Source organism: Corvus brachyrhynchos, unplaced genomic scaffold (assembly GCF_000691975.1).
Source record: "Corvus brachyrhynchos isolate BGI_N302 unplaced genomic scaffold, ASM69197v1 scaffold229, whole genome shotgun sequence".
NCBI classification, from domain to species: domain Eukaryota; kingdom Metazoa; phylum Chordata; class Aves; order Passeriformes; family Corvidae; genus Corvus; species Corvus brachyrhynchos.
The window spans coordinates 2,038,470-2,056,443 of record NW_008240042.1 but is presented as its reverse complement, the minus strand read 5'-3'; the positions used below and the strand labels follow the sequence as shown (position 1 = coordinate 2,056,443).

The 17,974-nt window shown below is 39.8% G+C and overlaps 2 protein-coding genes across 2 annotated transcripts in view; one reads left to right on the top strand and one right to left on the bottom strand.

The window, feature by feature from the left end:
- The window catches only part of ARHGAP10 (Rho GTPase activating protein 10), a gene marked incomplete at its 5' end in the record, with an annotated part of 104,181 nt that extends 94,904 nt beyond the window's left edge, over positions 1-9,277 (top strand). Inside the window, 2 exons of the mRNA XM_017744110.1 lie at positions 692-783; positions 8,309-9,277. Coding sequence (XP_017599599.1) covers positions 692-783; positions 8,309-8,397 — 181 coding nt within the window. The remainder of the gene's footprint in view (positions 1-691; positions 784-8,308) is intronic.
- Positions 9,278-13,405: 4,128 nt separating this feature from the next.
- NR3C2 (nuclear receptor subfamily 3 group C member 2) overlaps positions 13,406-17,974 on the bottom strand; it is a 189,497-nt gene continuing 184,928 nt past the window's right edge. The window contains exon 8 of the mRNA XM_008641270.2: positions 13,406-17,202. Within this exon, the coding sequence (XP_008639492.1) occupies positions 17,047-17,202 (156 nt within the window). The 3' untranslated portion in view covers positions 13,406-17,046. The remainder of the gene's footprint in view (positions 17,203-17,974) is intronic.

Here is a 17,974-nt window from a genome sequence, read left to right as displayed (position 1 = left end):
GGACTCTGAACACCAGAGACAACCCTTTCCACTGGATTTCCAGAGGACAGGAGCTACACAGCCACCACTGGACCTTCTGAGGAAGAGCAGACCCCTTTACTACAGGATCACCGCTTCAGAGGACTGCAGCCACCATTCTACCAGACTGCTACCACCACCCTGCCTAATAGGGACTCAGGTTGTATTTTGACTCTGTCAGTTTGAACCAGTGTTTTCTTTTACATTTTTTTCCTTTTCTTTAATTTCCATTAAATTGTTATTCTGACTTGGTGCCTCCCACTGGTTTGTTTTCAAACTAGTACAAGTAGTAGGGTATATTCACAAATTCTTCCCAACACTTGATAACAAAATCCTATTTCTTATTACGGCTGAATTTTTGAAGTATAATATGCTCTGCCTGTTATTGAGTTCATTGCTGACTGGCGCTTGAAAAAAATTTAACTGTAGTTGAAAGTCGAGTTTGTCATAAAAATAAGTGTGCAGAAAGTTGGGAGTATGATATTCAGAAATGCCAACAGTAAGCTGTGAAGCTTCAGCTTTGGCTGTGTGCATGAATTATAAGCCTGTAATGATGCATGTGAGATTGTGCTTAAAGTTTTAGTCATCTCCAAATGTGAATGGAGAGAGGATGGTTGAGAGAGTGTCTTCATAATAGTAAAAAGTTGCTATAATTCATAATTTCATTTTTCAGTGTTGCCCACCGAAAAGCAAGAGCAGTTTATCCATGTGAAGCAGAACACAGCTCTGAATTGTCATTTCAGATAGGAGCAATATTTGAAGATGGTAAGTACTGCTTGCGTAAATATAAAGCAATGAAAAACAAATAGACAAAACTGCTAAAATGGCTTTGGATAAAAATACAAGCCTGACTGCTATTCTGCCAACATTGCTGATGGCACACAGTTGGTGATGGAGATATTTTCTGGTATGAAGAAGCTACTTAACATATCCTTAGCACTGTGAGGCAATGCTTTTGATTTTGGGTGAATAGACTCTTTGAATTGGTATAGTTTTTGAGCGTCATTTAAATGTGTTGTAGTACCAAAAAAAAGGTTATTCAGTAAAAGAAGAGAACACCTTGGCCAGTGAAACTGAATTTTTTAAAATGTGAACTCTTGTTGTAAAATAACACATGGGTTTTCTTTTAAAGAAAGAAAAAATGTGTTTAAGGATTTTCAAGCAAACAGAGTGCCAGGTAAATCAGGTGAACGATGGAGGAAAAAGACATTTTTTATGTGTTTTTACTGATTTAGATCAAGGTTTGCATTAGTCTGTGCATGTACTTGTAGAAAAAGGAATATTCACTGAGGTGCAGAATGAAGGACTGTGTTTAATGATTTCTATGGATCCAAATGTAGCACTACATATGAACATCCAGAAGGTGATTCCTGTGCTCAAGACTGTGTTCTCAGTGAGCTTCCATGGATCTACCCTTCAGCAAGTGCACAGGGACTTCAAACTGATAGGAAAGGTTTTAGTTTTCAAACCTTTTGCCAATGACTACTGTAATACAAATTCTGAAGATGCAGAATGGGAAGCTCAGCAAAATCTTTTTTTTTTTTTTTTTTTTTTTTTATAGTATGTTATAATAGGATTTTTTTGTTCTCTGTCTCCTCCCAAACAAGTAAACAGCAAGCTTGGTCCAGACTTCAGTTCTGCCTTTTTTTTCAACATAAAGTGGTCTGGCGTCCCCACTAGGTTCTTCCCTACCAGCACCCACTGTACAAAATCATTCTTGATGTTTCCTATTAGAGCTACCTTGCAGGCAAATCATGTCTGAATCAAGTTAGGTGGGAAATCTTTTAAAGATGAATTAGCGAAGTGATTGCTCTTTTTAAAGTCCTTAACACCAGCTATTTTAATTTAAGTTTTTTAAAACATGACTGATAGGGATCTTCAGCAGACATAAAACTGTGTATAGGAAAGAAAATCTAGTGCATGGTGGAAAAGCTATGATGTCTGGGAGAGGCATTTCTGATGCAGAACAGCAAGGGTTGTGTTGGCATGGGGCAAGAAAGTCTTCCAAGAAGCAGTTCCTTGTGTGTCGTGTTTTTGCATGAGAGCAATGTTAAGATTCTCTCCTTGCATAATGAGAACTCAAGGAGTGGTGGCAAAGTCCCCGTGATTTGGTGCAATGCAGCCTCAGTTGAGTTTGTCAGCTGGAGAGTTGGATTGTCCCCGAACAAGTATGGAATTTGACTCTGGCATCTGTGGAGAAATGCTTCAACTGTAACTTTTTCCATATCCTCAGACAAGTAATGTTTGAAGCTTGGGAAAAAGGTTGCATGGATTGCAGTTGGAAAACTTAATTGCAGATTTCCAATGGCAAAGCTCACATTTCCTTAAACACATTTGTTTTGATTTGTTCCGCTCTATCCTGGTTATTTCACAAGCTTTGTCCATGTCCTGCAGGGCTCTCACCCTCAGGTAGGCTGTGGATTGGCAGAAAAAAATGGGGAGAGCATGCAAATAATAAGGCAGTAACTGGGTGTATGTAAAAACCTAATGGTCATTTCATAATGTTTCCCAGTAGGTTTTGTCACGGATGGCTCTTTTCATGCCAAATGCAGACCGATCTCCACATTTGAAACCTCTTAAGTGCCTCAACATGGGCCTTTTCTTTTTGTAACAGGCACCCCCGTGTCTGTGCTGAAATCAGATTCCAGTGAATCAATTCAGGTTCTTTAGTTACTCAATTTAAATTCCCATATGCCCTAATAAAGCCCCCAAATGAAGAATTAAAGTAATAATACATCAATTCTGCAGCTCTACCAATAACCTTAACTATCAAAGTGACAACGCATCAATCAAGTTGACATACAGCTAGTATCAACCATTAAAGTAACTGTTAAATTAATGTCTACTAAAAAGTGCTGTTTCCATTAGTGAAGGTTTTATCCATCTCTCCTTTCTCCACCTGGCCTGTCTCACTTTCTAATCCTGTCTCTTTTCTTCCCTTTTTCTTTCCTCGCTTTTCTGCTTTGTTTCCTTTTTCCTGTTTCCTTCCCTGTTCTTGGTTTGTCTTTCTTGGTCCATAGATGTTGATTGCAATGGTTCTCTCTCACCTGTCATTATTCTGGATGAATTTTTCTGGCTGCTCCAGCCTCAGACAGGATAATGGCATTTAGGGAAGTAGTCTTGCACCTGTCAGAGCTGCTAAATGTAATACTGGTGCAAGAAGGTGAGTTTAACCTTTGTTCCCATCTCCATTTTCTGTTTCTGAATGGGGGAAAAAAAATCTGTCTCAGTCTGCCAAGGTTAGATTTGCTAATATTTTAAATTAAGCTTTGCATCACCTGATAGGAATCTGTAGAGCACCTTAGCATTTTCACATTCAGGTGTTTTCACTGTGCTTCCCCAAAACCCACAGTTTTTCCATTAAAGTGCCGTAGAATATAAATGCTAAGGCACCATCTGGTAAGTTAAAAAGAAAAGGCAAAGTTTTCTATTTAATTGAATTGTGTAAGAAAATAAATAATGTAATCTGAACAATATCCACTGGATTTTTTTTTTTAAATCTTCAATTCAATTTGCCTTAGGCTGTGCCAATATTTTTATTTCCCAGTTGTTACAGGCTATATTATTGACAGCACATAACAATATAATTTAAGTGGTTGGAGGCAAAGCTTGAAGAGTTTGCAGCTGGATAAGGGCACATATGGGAAGAAGCGGAGTAGGATCTGAGATTGAGAGAGACATATGCTGGCTGTGTATGTCTGTTGTTGTTGAGGCAGATATTCCCAATAATCAGGGAAAGAATAATCAGACTGCCTGGCACTGAAATTTTGCCAGTCTTGGAGCCAAGTGTTACTAAATTTCTGGTTCTTGAAAGAGACTTCTTAAAAGTCAGTAAATGGGAATTTCACTTTGGAGAAGTGTTTCAGATAGTTTAAATGGTGTTTACACAATAAAAATTCCTTGGCAGTACTGCTAGCAGGAAGGCTTCCTGAAAACTTGTCAAGATAGCTCTTATCAAGGCTTTTTACAATTTTTAAAATCCGATTTTAGGGGAGAGAAAACATGAGGAAAACTGAGAGAGTGTTTTGTTCCCTAGGAGAAGTGGGGTAACCAGCATCCCCACCAAGTATAAAAGGGACACAAAAAGCCTCATTCACACTGCCATTGTCATCCCCATCTCTCTCTCCCACAGTAACAAAGTGCCAGCCTCAGTTAATGTCCCTGGTTTTTTGCCTCCAAGGCACTCTCTACCCTCTAATTCATGCTGTGGCTTCTGAACTGTCTTTATGGTCCTCACCAATCAAGGATTTACATCCAAGAGAAGTGGTACTCCCAAAATACTGTATTGCACTGTATGTGCAAATGGTTCTTTTGCTGAGGTAAAAATGGGGATAGAGCCACTTCTTGGTGCACCTTTCATCTGTGGATTTCAGAGCACTTGGAAACATTCATGGGGAGAAGACCCCCTGACTCCTAGCCCTGTGTTCTGTCCACAAGATCATTCTGCTTCTCACAGAATAATTAAGGGCAACGGCAAGTTTTGAAATTTCAAATTCCAGGCTAACCCTAAGCATGCTAAGTATTTCTGTATTTCTGTGATCAACTCAGCCCAGAGGGATTGTTGCAAAAACCCAGAGGGATTTCTAAACACAGAGGGCTTGCAAGCACGTTTGATTGCTTTAATTGAATTTCCTGATGAAAAATTGGCCAGCATCATCGAGTTCTATGGAAGTGAGTTCTGGTGCTCTAGTGGTTTTAGCAGCGAGGGTTCCATTGCCCTCAGTAATCCTCATTTATGTTGCTTTTTGAGGTTTTTACTCTGATTGACAGACCATGAGAAAGGGAGGCTCTCTTGTGCCAGGCACCACGTAGGTTTGATTTGCTCCCAAAACAGCCAGTTTCCACGAAGATGTGGAAATCAGTGTGAATCAGTGTCTGATTCAGTCTTGCTGAAGTTAGTGGCACCCATGCAGTAAACTAATACTGCTGAGGAAGTGAGTCTTGCTCTCGTTGTGGTTGAGACCTGTGAAACTTTTGAGTTGCCAGAGCAGAGCAAAGTCTGCTTATAGTACTGGGTCTCTGGGAAGAGCTGCTAGCCTTATTTGCAGTTAGAAAATAATAACATTGGCAATATCAAAGCTATTTCCTATGGGGAATACAGAAAAGTAAGAACTAATGCTGCAAATGCCAAGTTGACCTGATGGTGTTTCTTGATTAGAAATCAGAAGATCTCACTGCAAGTTGCAAGTCTGTAGATTTTGTTGGCCCATTTTAGTTGGGGTGGTTGTTCCATAGCACTTGCTGTCATCCAGATGTTCAGACATCCTCCTTCCCTGCACTCGTCCTCCATGAGTGAGGCTGCTGAAATGGTCTTGCAGCAGGTACTGAGAAAGTCACTGTCCCACTCTGAGCTCTCAACTTAGCTGCTATTTCCGCTGTCCTAAGAGGTGATGGCTTTTAGTGGTGGTTCGGTGGTTGGCCTTGTTGTGCGGTCTTGCTGTACACTCATTAAATCTTGCTGATAATATTAATGTTTAGTTCTCTGCTCTGTATCTTTTTTACTACAAGTATTTTCCCCTCCTGTCCCTTGCCAAGAGGAGCCTTAGTCCTATGGGATGATTGCTCTAGTAATGAGTCGTAGGTTTTAAGGCCAAGTGTGTAGTTTCTGCAGCAAGGTATTTTTAAATGAGGCAGGCCTCAGAAAGCATTAAGAACTGTAATCGTTGTTGATGGAGAAGAAATGACAGAAAGGGGACACTACAGAAGTCTTCTGTTGAGCAGGTTATTTTTTCACAAACAGGCTGTGTCATGGGTTTAAGAAGAGCTGTGCACGATAGGGGAATGGGGTTTGTGTGGTTAAGTGGTTTTGATTTTAAAGGAATGCATGCTGTTGTATGCTGTACTTCAGAAATGGATTAGCAAGGAAAACAGGATCACTGGAGCTTAAAGCAGCTTTACATTTGGATGGCACCCTCATTACTATCATTTGCCCACAGAAGCAGTCAGTGATGTACACAGGTATCTTAGCCCTTCTTGCACAAGGTGATTGGAGTGGGGACAGAAGCCTTCCCTGCTGTGACAGTCACCAGAGCTGCTGAACATTAGGAATTATTTTTTGCTGTCTTTTTTTTTTTTTTCTTTAAATGCAAATCTCTAGAAATGGTGGCCTTAGGTGTAATTGAGTGATAATTCCTTCTTCAGTCTTCCTAGAGTCTAAAAGAACTGTCTGCCAACAAGTGGTGCCCTGAGCTGTGTAATGTACATGTGCAATATTTAATTTCCCAAGCCCAGAGCTCAGTTGTACCAGCTATGTCTCATCTTCTGGGGTGAAAATGGTGTTTGCCACTCAAACCCAGCTGCTGGGTGCAGAGTTCACCATTATCTTATCAAACTTGCTTACAAAATATTTCTTTGGAAGTTTGCTGTTGTGTTGAATGGTGTTTGAGCATTTCCTCCCCTGGGTAAATTTTATGTAAATTTTAATTCCAGTGAGATTCCTTCAGATGAGGGCTCCCCTCAGTTTGAGCAGGCCTTTGATTTACAGACACTCACATGCCAGTGCTATCTACCCTCTTTCTGGAAATAAGGGTTAAGTACCAGAGGACAGGTAGAAATTCCCTGCTTCCAGGTTTTCTAGTTGGTTTTCTTCCTAATCTGTCCTTTTTTTTGGAGTTTGTTTCCTGTGATACAGGTATGCTCTGTAGGTATGGGAGACCTCAGGGAGGGGTTTGGCTGGCTGCTGGTGTGTTTGCTGGAAATGTAGAATTACAGCTTCTGGAGGGAGGTTTGTGGTGGTGTCAGCCATGCAGTTTTTAAATGCATGTGTACTCTGTAATTGTGGAATAGAAATGACAAAGGGAGAGGAGGGCCTGCTAATTACTAATGGTAATGTAAGTTACTGTGTGAGCACAGATCCTAAAAGGTAATTTTCTATGCACGTTTTTCCTTTGGAATCTTTCTGTTGAACAGATTTATTACAAATATAAGCCCAGACTTTTGTGCAGAATCTAAATGATCACTATCGTTTGAAAGCAGTTTTGTTTTCTGGGTTCCTTGGAGTTACAGCTGTTGTTTAAAGCGTGGTTTCTGAGCACAGCTGTCTGACAATAATAGGACACAAGGAAAAACCAAGGGAAAATACGATTTTAAGTGCTCAAATTTAGAGCCTTAAAATGCTTTTGGAAGTGAGACTTAACATGCTGCTCTCTCTTAACTGTTATTTCCCTGATATGTAGAAGGCTACAAATATCACATTTCCCAATGTGTTAATGTGTTTTAAATAAAGCACTGACATGGCTGGCAGCATGTTTCAGCATTTGTCTGATGTCTTCCCTAAATACTGTCTGTCTCAGAAGCACTGCGAGGATAAATTAATACGGTAGAAAATGTCGTAGGTTGCTAAAAAGTGTGGGATTTTACAGTTACGTAGGTAAATAGGTACCTGTATTACATCCTTAAAAGACACCTCAGAGGGGAATTTGAGGACTTTTTAGTCTGTTTTCCAAAGAAAGGAGGCTTATGCTTCTTTTTTAACTTCCTGTCAAATGTGGTCAAAATACATATACAGGAAGTCAGATTTCATTAGTTCTGTTGCTCTCAGAGTAATTTCTGGGGCATTGAGAGTCCAAGCTGAAATATTTATTATTTTAGATTCATGGATACTCTTGCATAAACTTTGTGATCAGCAGTGGTAAACACTTAGGATGGCACAAGGAGCTGTTCAAGCCTTTGCTTTGTGTTTTTGAATTGGACTATGGATTTGAATTTCAGAGAGAGGATTTAATCAGAAGAATGATTCAGATTTTGTCCACTAGTCACTTCTAATACCAGCTCTATTCTGAGGAGATGATACTTGGAGTGACATCTGGCTCATTTCTATTTCCCCTACAATCCTTCCCACGCTTACTTTTCATGCCAAGTAAGGTCCTATGCTGTGGTGCTGTGGCTCTGAGCTTCCAGATTCATCACCTCTGCTCAAGACAGGTGTCTGCTTTTGTTTTGCCCCATCTACTGAAAGTGTTTTCCACTGTTTGATACTAATTCTGACTTTTCCCCTAAGGCACAGATTTTTCTATTTTATATATCTGTCCTAAGCTCTGTTAACCATTTCCTTAATGAAGTCTCCTGCACCTAAAAGCTATTTCACCATGTACACTTTGCAGAAGTATATTATGAAGTATTTAAGTCATTAATAATCCTCTTTATCTTTCTTAGTCAGATTCTTAAACTGGTCATTGCAGATGATTGGATGTTTTTATGGATGCTTTGCCTGGTGTCATGGAGCTAAAGCTGCAAAGTACTAATTCAAACATAAAAAGATGCAGTAATTTTCTTTCCTTTTCTTTTGCAGTGCAATTTTCCAGAGAGCCAGGATGGCTAGAAGGCACATTAAATGGCAAGAGAGGACTTATTCCACAAAATTACGTTCAGTTTTTATAGCTTTGTGCATTGAACGCCAAGAAGGTGTACATGGTATCCATGGATTTTTGTTCTAGTCACTTGTCTCTACTTTTGTGACTGCTTTTAATCAATGAAGAGCTGGACTATGGATTGAAGATCCTAATCTGTATAAATATATTAAGTGCTGCCAAATATGAATTACAAAAAAAAAGATTCCTTGAGGGGTGGAATGGGTGGGGGGGACAAGGAGGAGGAATGGAGGGATAGGTTAATTTTTCAATAGGGTGCTTTTTTTTTTTCCAATTGTAAAGAGCAGTAGTAGTATGTTTGTTTGCAAGATAAATAGCTTTTGAAGTCAAGTATTTGGCTGATCTGTGACTCAACTCTGTGTCCTGGAGATTATGCTTTGATAACCAGCATTCTTAACAGAATGTGAGGCATGGGCACAGGTTACCCAGAGCAGCTGTGGCTGCCCCATCCCTGGAAGTGTTCAAGGACAGGTTGGATTGGGCTCTGAGCAACCTGGTCTAGTGGAAGGTGTCCCTGCCCACGGCAGGGGCTTGGAACTAAATGATTTTTAATGTCCCTCCTTACCAAATCCATTCTATGATTCTATGATTATTTTAGGTTTGGAATGATGGATAAAAAAAGCTACCATGCTGACAATTAAATTGTATTTCAGAGTGGAATAGCCAGTGCAGAACAGACATCAGTAAGTAAAATAATAGTTATCAAGACACGACATTTTTCAAATGTCTTCAAAGAGCACATTCGTTTATGTTGCGTGTATGATTTCATTTATTTTATAAAGATAAGACACATGAACTTTTATTACAGGCTCCTATATGTCATGGTTCCTTTGCTACTCAAAAATATCACTGTAAATGAAATAAAATGTTATTTGTTATTTGACTTGTCATTCCTGTGTTGCAGAGTATTTTGCTCTGGTTCTGGAAGTTGTGGCATGAAATGATTATTGGCAGCTCTATGCAGTCAGCCTCAAGCAGGCTCCAAAATGGACGGGGAGCTTTCCTCACTCAAAATAGGCAACTCTGGAAGCTCAAGCCAAAAGGGAAAAGAGAATCTCTGGCTAGGATGCTTTTGCATCCTGGAGAGTTCTGCATTTTATCTGTTGTATGGCTGTCTTAGCTGCTCGTTCACCTTGCCTGTATTCCTTCCCTCTAATTGTCAACTGCAAGGTCTTATTGATGCCTCAAAATTTGTAGAACTTAGAAAAAGTTGCATGCAGTTTATCACTAATCTTTCTATTTTTCTCTCTGTCAAGTGAGACTGTCTGGGAGGCAGTGGGGAGGATGCAGGGAAGTGTGACAGGATGACATGCTAATACAGTCTCACTTATTTGTTAAATTGAACTCTGTGGATTTTGAGTCTTTTACTGCAGCTCTACTTAGCTTGCAAGTTTTTCTAACAAATGTGAATAGTAAACCAGTTAATGGTTAATACTGCCTTGAGGTTGGGATGGCTTTTTTTCCCCCTGAGGATTTAACTCCATGCCATTAATTTGTTCCTTTGCCCAGACTGCACAGACCACTGGAGTATGCGCAAATCATTTCCAGATGGAGCAATGGTGGGCCAAGCCAGTACAGCTCTCCAATGCTGACCCCCCTTGCTTGGAGGAGTTTCATTTGGTGAATTCTCCTGGTACTGAAGCAGTGACTCTCTTCCATAAAGCTTTTAGGCAGTTCTTGTCTTGGCTAAGTGACCCAAGCACTGAAAATGACTTCTGACTGAAGGAGATCAAGTTCTGTAATTTGCTCCTTGATTCAGTGTTAAGGAAATAGTTGCACCAGTACTTGCAGCAGCAGCTTGCAGGTTTCCTTGCTCAGATTTGTTCATGTGGCAAAGCCCTGTTCTGGCTGGGTCTCATGTTGCCTGGGCCCACAGCTCTATCAACTCATCCATGGCCTTAAAGATTCATTCTGGAGGCAGGATGGTATCTGTGTGCCAAACTCCGTTTTCATGGCTCCCAGTTGGTAGAAAATGTTGAAAGAAGAGGGAGAATGTAAATCTTTGGTGTTAGCCTTGCAGGTGTGGCAGCTAGGTATGCTGGCTTGTCAGATGGTGAAGCTCTGATAACTTGAAGCCTACAAGCTTTGGAAGTTGCTTCCATTTGTTTTGTTGTTGTTTTAAACCCGCAGTGCATGTTTGATCTTGTTATGGCTGCTGCCTTCCAAAATTCGCAATGCGTTTCTCGGCTTTAGCTCTGTGTGGTGGGGCCTTTTTCCCTTTTAACTGAGGCTGTTTAAGAAGGCAGATCTACAGAGAAGGAATAATAGTATCTCTTCCATCCAGTCCTGTGGCTCTGTTTCACCTTTAGGTGAGATGTTTTGAGACTCCTGTTACTCCTGGAGCCATGCAGAACCCAAACAAGAAGAAAACTTTTCTACTGAGAAGTGATACACTGAACAGAGGTAACACTAATCCAAACTTTCTCACGTCCCAGCCATTGTCTGAAGGCAGTGGTATGAGCTGAGCCAGATCAGATCTGGCTTTCAGGCTAACCACACTGACTGAGGAATTCAGTTGTGGGAACTGCTACCCACCAGATGGGTTTCCACATCAGCCCAGTTACACCAGTGCCAAGTACAGACTTGCACAGCCCAGTAGTCACAGCACAGCTCGTTCTTCATCCTCGCTGCTGAGCAGAGCTGTAAATGATGCCCTCAGTACTGACTGCTTGGAAGTGGAGATGAAAAGGTGCTAAAATTAAAAAAAAACCCAAACCATACAAAGGAAGTCAGGCCTTTGAGATTGCTTGCTTTCCTGAAGGTGGCCTTTAGTGCACGCCACTTGTTTGTCTTATCCATGGCTTGGTAGATTTTGGAGGAGTGCAGTAACGTGCTGTTGAGACAGGACGGAGGACAGGGAGTCCATTCTGGAGAAAGCTGGTTGCAGGATCCTTCTCTTGGCCTGGCAGCAGGAGTGGTCATTCTCCATGGGTGTGGCATCTGTCCCCTTGCATGGAACTGCTCACCTGTCACAGCTGTGGGCACAGTTTAATTAATCCTTGGGCTGGGTTTCCTTCCCTTGCTCTGTGCTGGTTACTGTGGGCAGGGGCACAGACTTGTCGGTTTTCAAAAACTGAGGCTGCTGGTAGTGAATGCATGACGTGGGCTGAAATTAAGAGTGTGAATTAGGGAAAAAAAAACCCAAATGTGCTTTTTATGCAAAATGGCATTGGCCTTGCCATCACTGTGGGGCCAGAGATTGAATCCCTCAGCCTGGGGATTAAGGTCGAATGTTTGCTGAATAATTAATGGCCAAGCTGAGACTCCTGCCTAGCTGGGCTCAGCAGTAATTTATAGCCTGTGTTAGTCACTGGCCAGAGTGCAGCTCTGTGCCTTGGCCAGGAGCACTTTCACTCTGCTGGGTGAAAAGCCCTGGGGTTTTCAGGCTGCTGAAGGTTGTTAAGCATTGTCCCAGCTGATCTCTGTGGCAGGTTTCCTTCTGATGCTTTTATGAGGAGTGAAAGAAAAATCTCATTAGCTGATTTATCTGTCCTGTAATGAAAATACATGTTCCTGCCACAGTGCTTGCAGCTTTTGCTACCCAAGCCTCTGTAATGGTGTCACAGAAGAGACTCGGGCAGAAACTTGCCTTCCTCAATGCTCTGTTCCTTGTTCTCTTAACCCATTTCACAATTCTTACCTGGTACACAGTTTAAGAAGAAAAGCTGCTGACAGAGGGCCTGTGTAGGCTGTAAACACACCAGTGCTAAACTGGGTTTCACTCAAAGTCTTCACTGGAGTTTCACCTCTTAAGCTGAATGTGCCTTGGACATTGTTTTCTATATCAGAGCCCAACCATCTGCCCTCATCTGTCCTTGCAGTAGGCACAGGTAAGTGCCAAATAAACATCATCCTGTCAACATCTACAATTAAAGTAAGAATGCCTCAAAAACCTTATGGCAGGGCATGTTTTACCAAGCAAAATCTGTAACAGGAAAGGGTATTTTTTCCACTCCTTTCTTAGTAATATTGTACTCCACATGAACTCCCAGTCTCTACAGCTACCTGAGTGCCCCAGCCTGAGGTCAGGTTACAAGTTTCATTACATTTTTAAGTAGCGATAGCGTCGTCTTATTTCTAGAACAGCATATGACAGATGCATCTGCTTGTAAACATATGGGAAATTTTTCTTAACACTGCAGGTCCCCTACTATTCTTTCCTTCTGACAATTCAGCAAGCAGAAAGCAGGTGCAAGGACTTTTTGGCAATAAAAAAGTTGATGTAAGTTGTTATTAAGAGACCAAAATGCAATTAAATGGTGCTCTTACACCACAGACCGGACTTTGTGCAGAACATGGTGGTGAATTTTTGAGAGAGTGCTCAGAACAAATCAAGATAGTTAGAAGGGGAAATAAAACTCCTGCTATCTTACTATAATTACAACTGGAAAAGGTCTGACCCTGAGAAGGCAGGGTCACTGGGGAGACCTTGTGTGTATAAAATAGAATTTCTCTCAGGGAAGGGGGATTCACTAACTGTGGTCAATGGGTACAGCAGCAGGAGGTTAACAGAAACTGGAGCCCAGACTGGTCTGGCTACTGAAGGTTTGTTTCTTCCAGTGGGATGTAGGTTGTGCCCAGAACAGTGTCAGTACATCATTTGTTGAGCACAGGGACCCAGGTGAAGTGAACCACCTTCCTCAGTGTTGGACATTCCTTGTCTTACAGCCTGAGGAGCTGTTCCCTGGCCGAAGCCATCGCATGTGTGGAGACACCCAGAGTGACAGAGCTTGCTGGAATCAACACTACAACTGTCTGAAGAAAAATGTTATAATGGATTTTAAATTACTTTATGTTGAAATGTTCATGTCCAGGTTCATTGGGGCTCGAGCACCTGGTCCAGTGGATGGTGTCCCTGCCCATGGCTGGCAGTTGGAACTGGATGTTTAAGGTCCCTTCCAACCCAGCCCACTCTCTGGTTCAGTATTGTTCCTAGATGAGCAGAAGGCTTGTCTCTAAGGATATCACTGCACCAGCAGCTAGCTCAGATTAAAATGCAAGAAATACTTGCAATCAAACCAGTTTAATTCATGTGTATTTGTACAATTTGTATAAAAAAAAAGAAAAATAGGTACTTGCAGACATTAACATAAAGACCAAACAATATTTTCTATTTATTTAAAAAGCTTTAAACATACAGAAGCAAACCCCTAATTATAAATGCATCATTATGCATAGATTTTACTGTTTACACCATACTGCTGGCTGCTTTTATTTTTCATCCAGGAATCTATTTAAACTGCAAGAATTCTTAAACATTCCTCTGAGCTTCCTGGCCTCAGAACTGCTGTCTATCTTATCAAGTCATTGACCTCCAGCTGAAAACATTGCTCTAAAAAAAGTCAAATCTTTAATAAACAATTAAAAGTGCATTAACTGTAGAATTTTTTAATTTCATAAATGTTTAAACAAGTCCGTGAAAAACACCACCCTGTGAATTAGCTTTTTGCATTATTGATTGTAAAGTATCTTTTTAATAAGATTTTGATATTGCAAACTTTAGTCTTTTCTATTTTACTCCGTGCAAGTGCTTGTCGCACGGTGTGTAGTATTCCTGAAATACCCACTGCAGTACATTACACTATTTTACATTTTAACTGTGTATACAATGCTCTTGCTGCATATCCCTGTTCCTTCTTACAACAAAATAATTTAGCTCAATGAACAAAAGCCCACTTTCTAAAAGCTGTTATAGTTTGTCTTGTATTTTGCAGGAGACAAATGCCTATTTCATTCTAAACAAATTCAAAAGAACATAACAAACTTCCTGGTAGCTAAAAACTAGGGTTGGGTTTTGTGGTTTCTTTTTTTTTATTTTCTGTACACAGGTTTAGATAAAAAAAGTGATGGCTATTCTGCTTAAGTGTCCTTGATAAGAGAATACTGCCTCTTACAACATCTATATCCAATTGTATCTATTACTTCAATGATCTCTAGCAAAAAAATAATAATCAATGAATGGTTTCATAAACAACAGGTGATTAAAGTAAAGGATTTATTATAATCTGCTTACAGTTGTTTGCAAAGACAGACATACGTTTTTGCATAAAGATATAAATTGCTTTTTAAAACTAATTTAGTGTGTTTAATTATATGAAGTTTCTGTGAATTATGAATTGTACCAAACCAAGATTAAAAGTAATAAGGTACAAAAATAGGAGCAAACAGACAACAATTTGGACTGGGACAGGCATTTAACAGTGAAGTGTAGAATATGGCTTTGCTATTTTAGTCAAGCAAAGTTACTCTGAGACAGAAAAGGAGGCAGTAACTTTGTTAATATAAAAAGCTGCTGCAGACTGTATTCACCCAGAACCTGCCATTGAAATCTTCTATTTTAGACTTTTAAAAAAAAAGTAAATTAAAAGATGGATGTATGACTGTGTCTTTACTGTAAACAACCAGTCTGCATGCTGTATATTTCACGTTGGAAGTTTGGCTTTCATATTGCTGTGCAGGTCAGTATTTAAAGATCTGCCTATGAATTAGACTTCCAAAATGCAAATAATATATGTATGTATATATTTATATATAAAAAACCTCTCTGAATACAGTCTTTACAGATTACCCATTGCATAAGGCAGGTGTCATTTAAAAAGACAAGTAGCGCTGACTGTCTTCAGTGCACCCACAGTGCACCTCAAAATTTGGGTTCAGAAAGGGCGTAGAATTCTTAATTCAACCACCATTGACAAGAAATGCTACATTCCGACCGGCCAAGGGACACACTATAGCTCAAAAATACCAGTGGCACCCAGAGAGAACACTACAGATTAGGACTCTGAAAAACTATTCTATTTAAACATGAGCATATGGTAGCAACAGTTGAGCCTCAGAAAAGTTCACCTGTCCTCTATTCTACTCCAAAATTTTGTAGTTGCTTATAAATTGTGAAATAGTGAAAATCACCTCAAAAATTCTTTTCCTTGCAGTCTTACTCTAGAGAAAACATTTTTGAGACAAAATCAGACCAACTGAGTTGAACTTGTAGTGTGAATGTTTGTCTTCTTGGATGTATCCCAATTATTACAAAAATGCTTACAAAATTACAGACACTTTTAGTTTATCACTAAAAATTCTACTCAGCTTATCTGCCCTTATCATCCCTCACCATCCCTCTCACCAATACAAATCTCTTTGATATACTTACTGTAATGATCTGCATGTTCCCCTCAGCATAACCAGAAATCGCTCTCCCCCAGCTGAAATAATAATCTGACCTTTTAAGATGTTTCAGATATCCAGTATTCAAAGGAAAAAAAAACCCAAAACAAAACCAAACAATCTGGGAAACCTTAATAAAAAAAGGATAACCATTCAACATGTTGCTCACACCCCCATTCCCCTGAGAGAAGAAAGGGAACAGAGGGCAAGAACTCACTAGATCATTAAGATGGCAAAAGCTTTGGAGAGAGACCATAATTTGTCTTGTTAAATGAAACCTTGGTAATGTGGCAAACACAACAAGTGTAGTTTCCTACGGATATATGAAGCAGGAGTTCTAAGATGTGCTTAAGTCACATACGCTTGCAAGAGAGACAAAAGGGGAGGAAAATAGAGAGAAATAGAAAGGCTTAAAACACAACTGAAAAGGTTAAGCGTGGTTATTTACAACAGATACTGTAGGATGGTAAATTAGATATGATGCTAAAAAAGGCACAGCTTTCCCTTTCTTAAATACACTGTAAACGGTTCATTATGCATGCAGAACATTTCACTTTACAAAAAAATTACCTTGTTTGTTTAGACAAAGATAGTACTTAAATAGTCTCCAGCAAAATAGAGTTCTTTCAAAAATACTTTCCCGTTCATCCTATTAACCATTAAAGATTTTTTTGTCTCATTTACAAAAGTTCCTTACACCTTATTTCAGGTCCTTCACAATTTATACATACAGCAATGTACAGTACAGCAAAAGACTGCAAAAAATTATTTGTAAAGCCAGCACAATAGATACTATAAATTGATACCAGGGCATTTGTTTTTCACATCTTATCCTTTTGAATTAAATAGTAAATGGACACTTAACACAGTGTATATCATCTATGATGGGATAACATGGGATAACAAATGCCACAGGTGGGGATAACAGTATTCCACACCAAATGTTCTGTTATTACTTTACACGTTAGGGTTTGTGTGTGTGTATATATGTGTGTATATATATATAGTTTTTGTTTGTTTTTTTTTTGTTTTTGTTTTTGTTTTTGTTTTTTTACAAGAAAAGAATATTAATGCCCCATATTGACTTTACGTTTTATGTGCAAACCAAGGGTAAGCTTTAAAAAGTTCTCATTAGTTCTCGAACCCTTTTAAAACAAGCAAACAATACCAGAAACTACATGGCATATTTAAAACTCCATCTGTTAAAATATCAAAATCAAAGAGTTATTGACTAGATATGGCTTTTCATCCAGAGGAACAGGAACATTTTCTAAGTGTTTTAGGGTTATGGGGTAATTTCCAAACATCTAGGTCTTGCCAAATCCGAGTCAACTGCTTTCCATTCCCCCAAACCCTTCATATGATTTTAAACTATTCAGAGACTGCTGAACAAGTGTAAAGAGCATGTTTAAAATATGGTTTCTTGGGTCCTTCATGGGTGTGGAATAACACAGGGAAACTTAAGGCAAAGTTCTTCCATTTAAGACATTTTCTATCACTTCCTGTGAAAGTACAGGGGCTTGGCATTCCCAGATTCCACCTTTGGTAGCTGGTCACTGATGATTTCCACCAGCATGGCTGGAAACTCTACTTTCAGTGCCTGAGACTCTCGGAAGGTGTAGAAGCAGAATTCCAATAAGTCACTAACAAGCTGAAATACAGAAAGAAACACTTCTTAGGAAAACCACCAAGATTTCTGCATGCAAACAACAGTTAACTGATAATTGATTATTTTCAAGAAATAACATCTTACTCTGACCTGACAGTCCATTTACAAGGGTTATAAAGCAAACAAAATAACTCAAATGCCAAAGGGCTACTTGACTCATTAAAAATCAGCAAACTAGGAAAACCCAAGAGACCACAGATTTGATTTTTCAGCCCAGTTGCACTTTTCCTTTCACTAATAGCAACTGGCCACCACAAAAATTACAGCTCTACAAAAATAAAGCCTTCTGCCCAGAGGGAAAAGAGCAGCCATAAACTATTGTATCTCTCAACTTCAGCTGGATACACATTCATTAAATCAAATTATTTGGTTAACTTCAGTGCATTCTCCAGGGCCCCTGACCTACAACTGCCAGAGCAGCTGATGTTTGCAGCTCAACAACACGCCTGCTGCGTCACACAGTGGCATTTCAGGTTCTACAGTGACACCATCTACAGGTTTTTTTGGTGGCTGTGACCTAAATGCATCTCCTAAGGCCTTACAGTATGTTGGGCCCTTCCCAATCTTTAAGAAATGTGAAGGAATGAAGCACATCCAGGTTTCAGTGAGTGTGTGAACTTCCATGCAGTTCACCAAATCACTGCGCTGCATGATTGAAGGAAAGAGCCTCTGCTGTTTAAAAATTCAAGTGTTAAACACAGCTTAATTTTGGCACCTCGTGCCCTTGCAAAGGACTTGAAGCACTTCTGCTTGT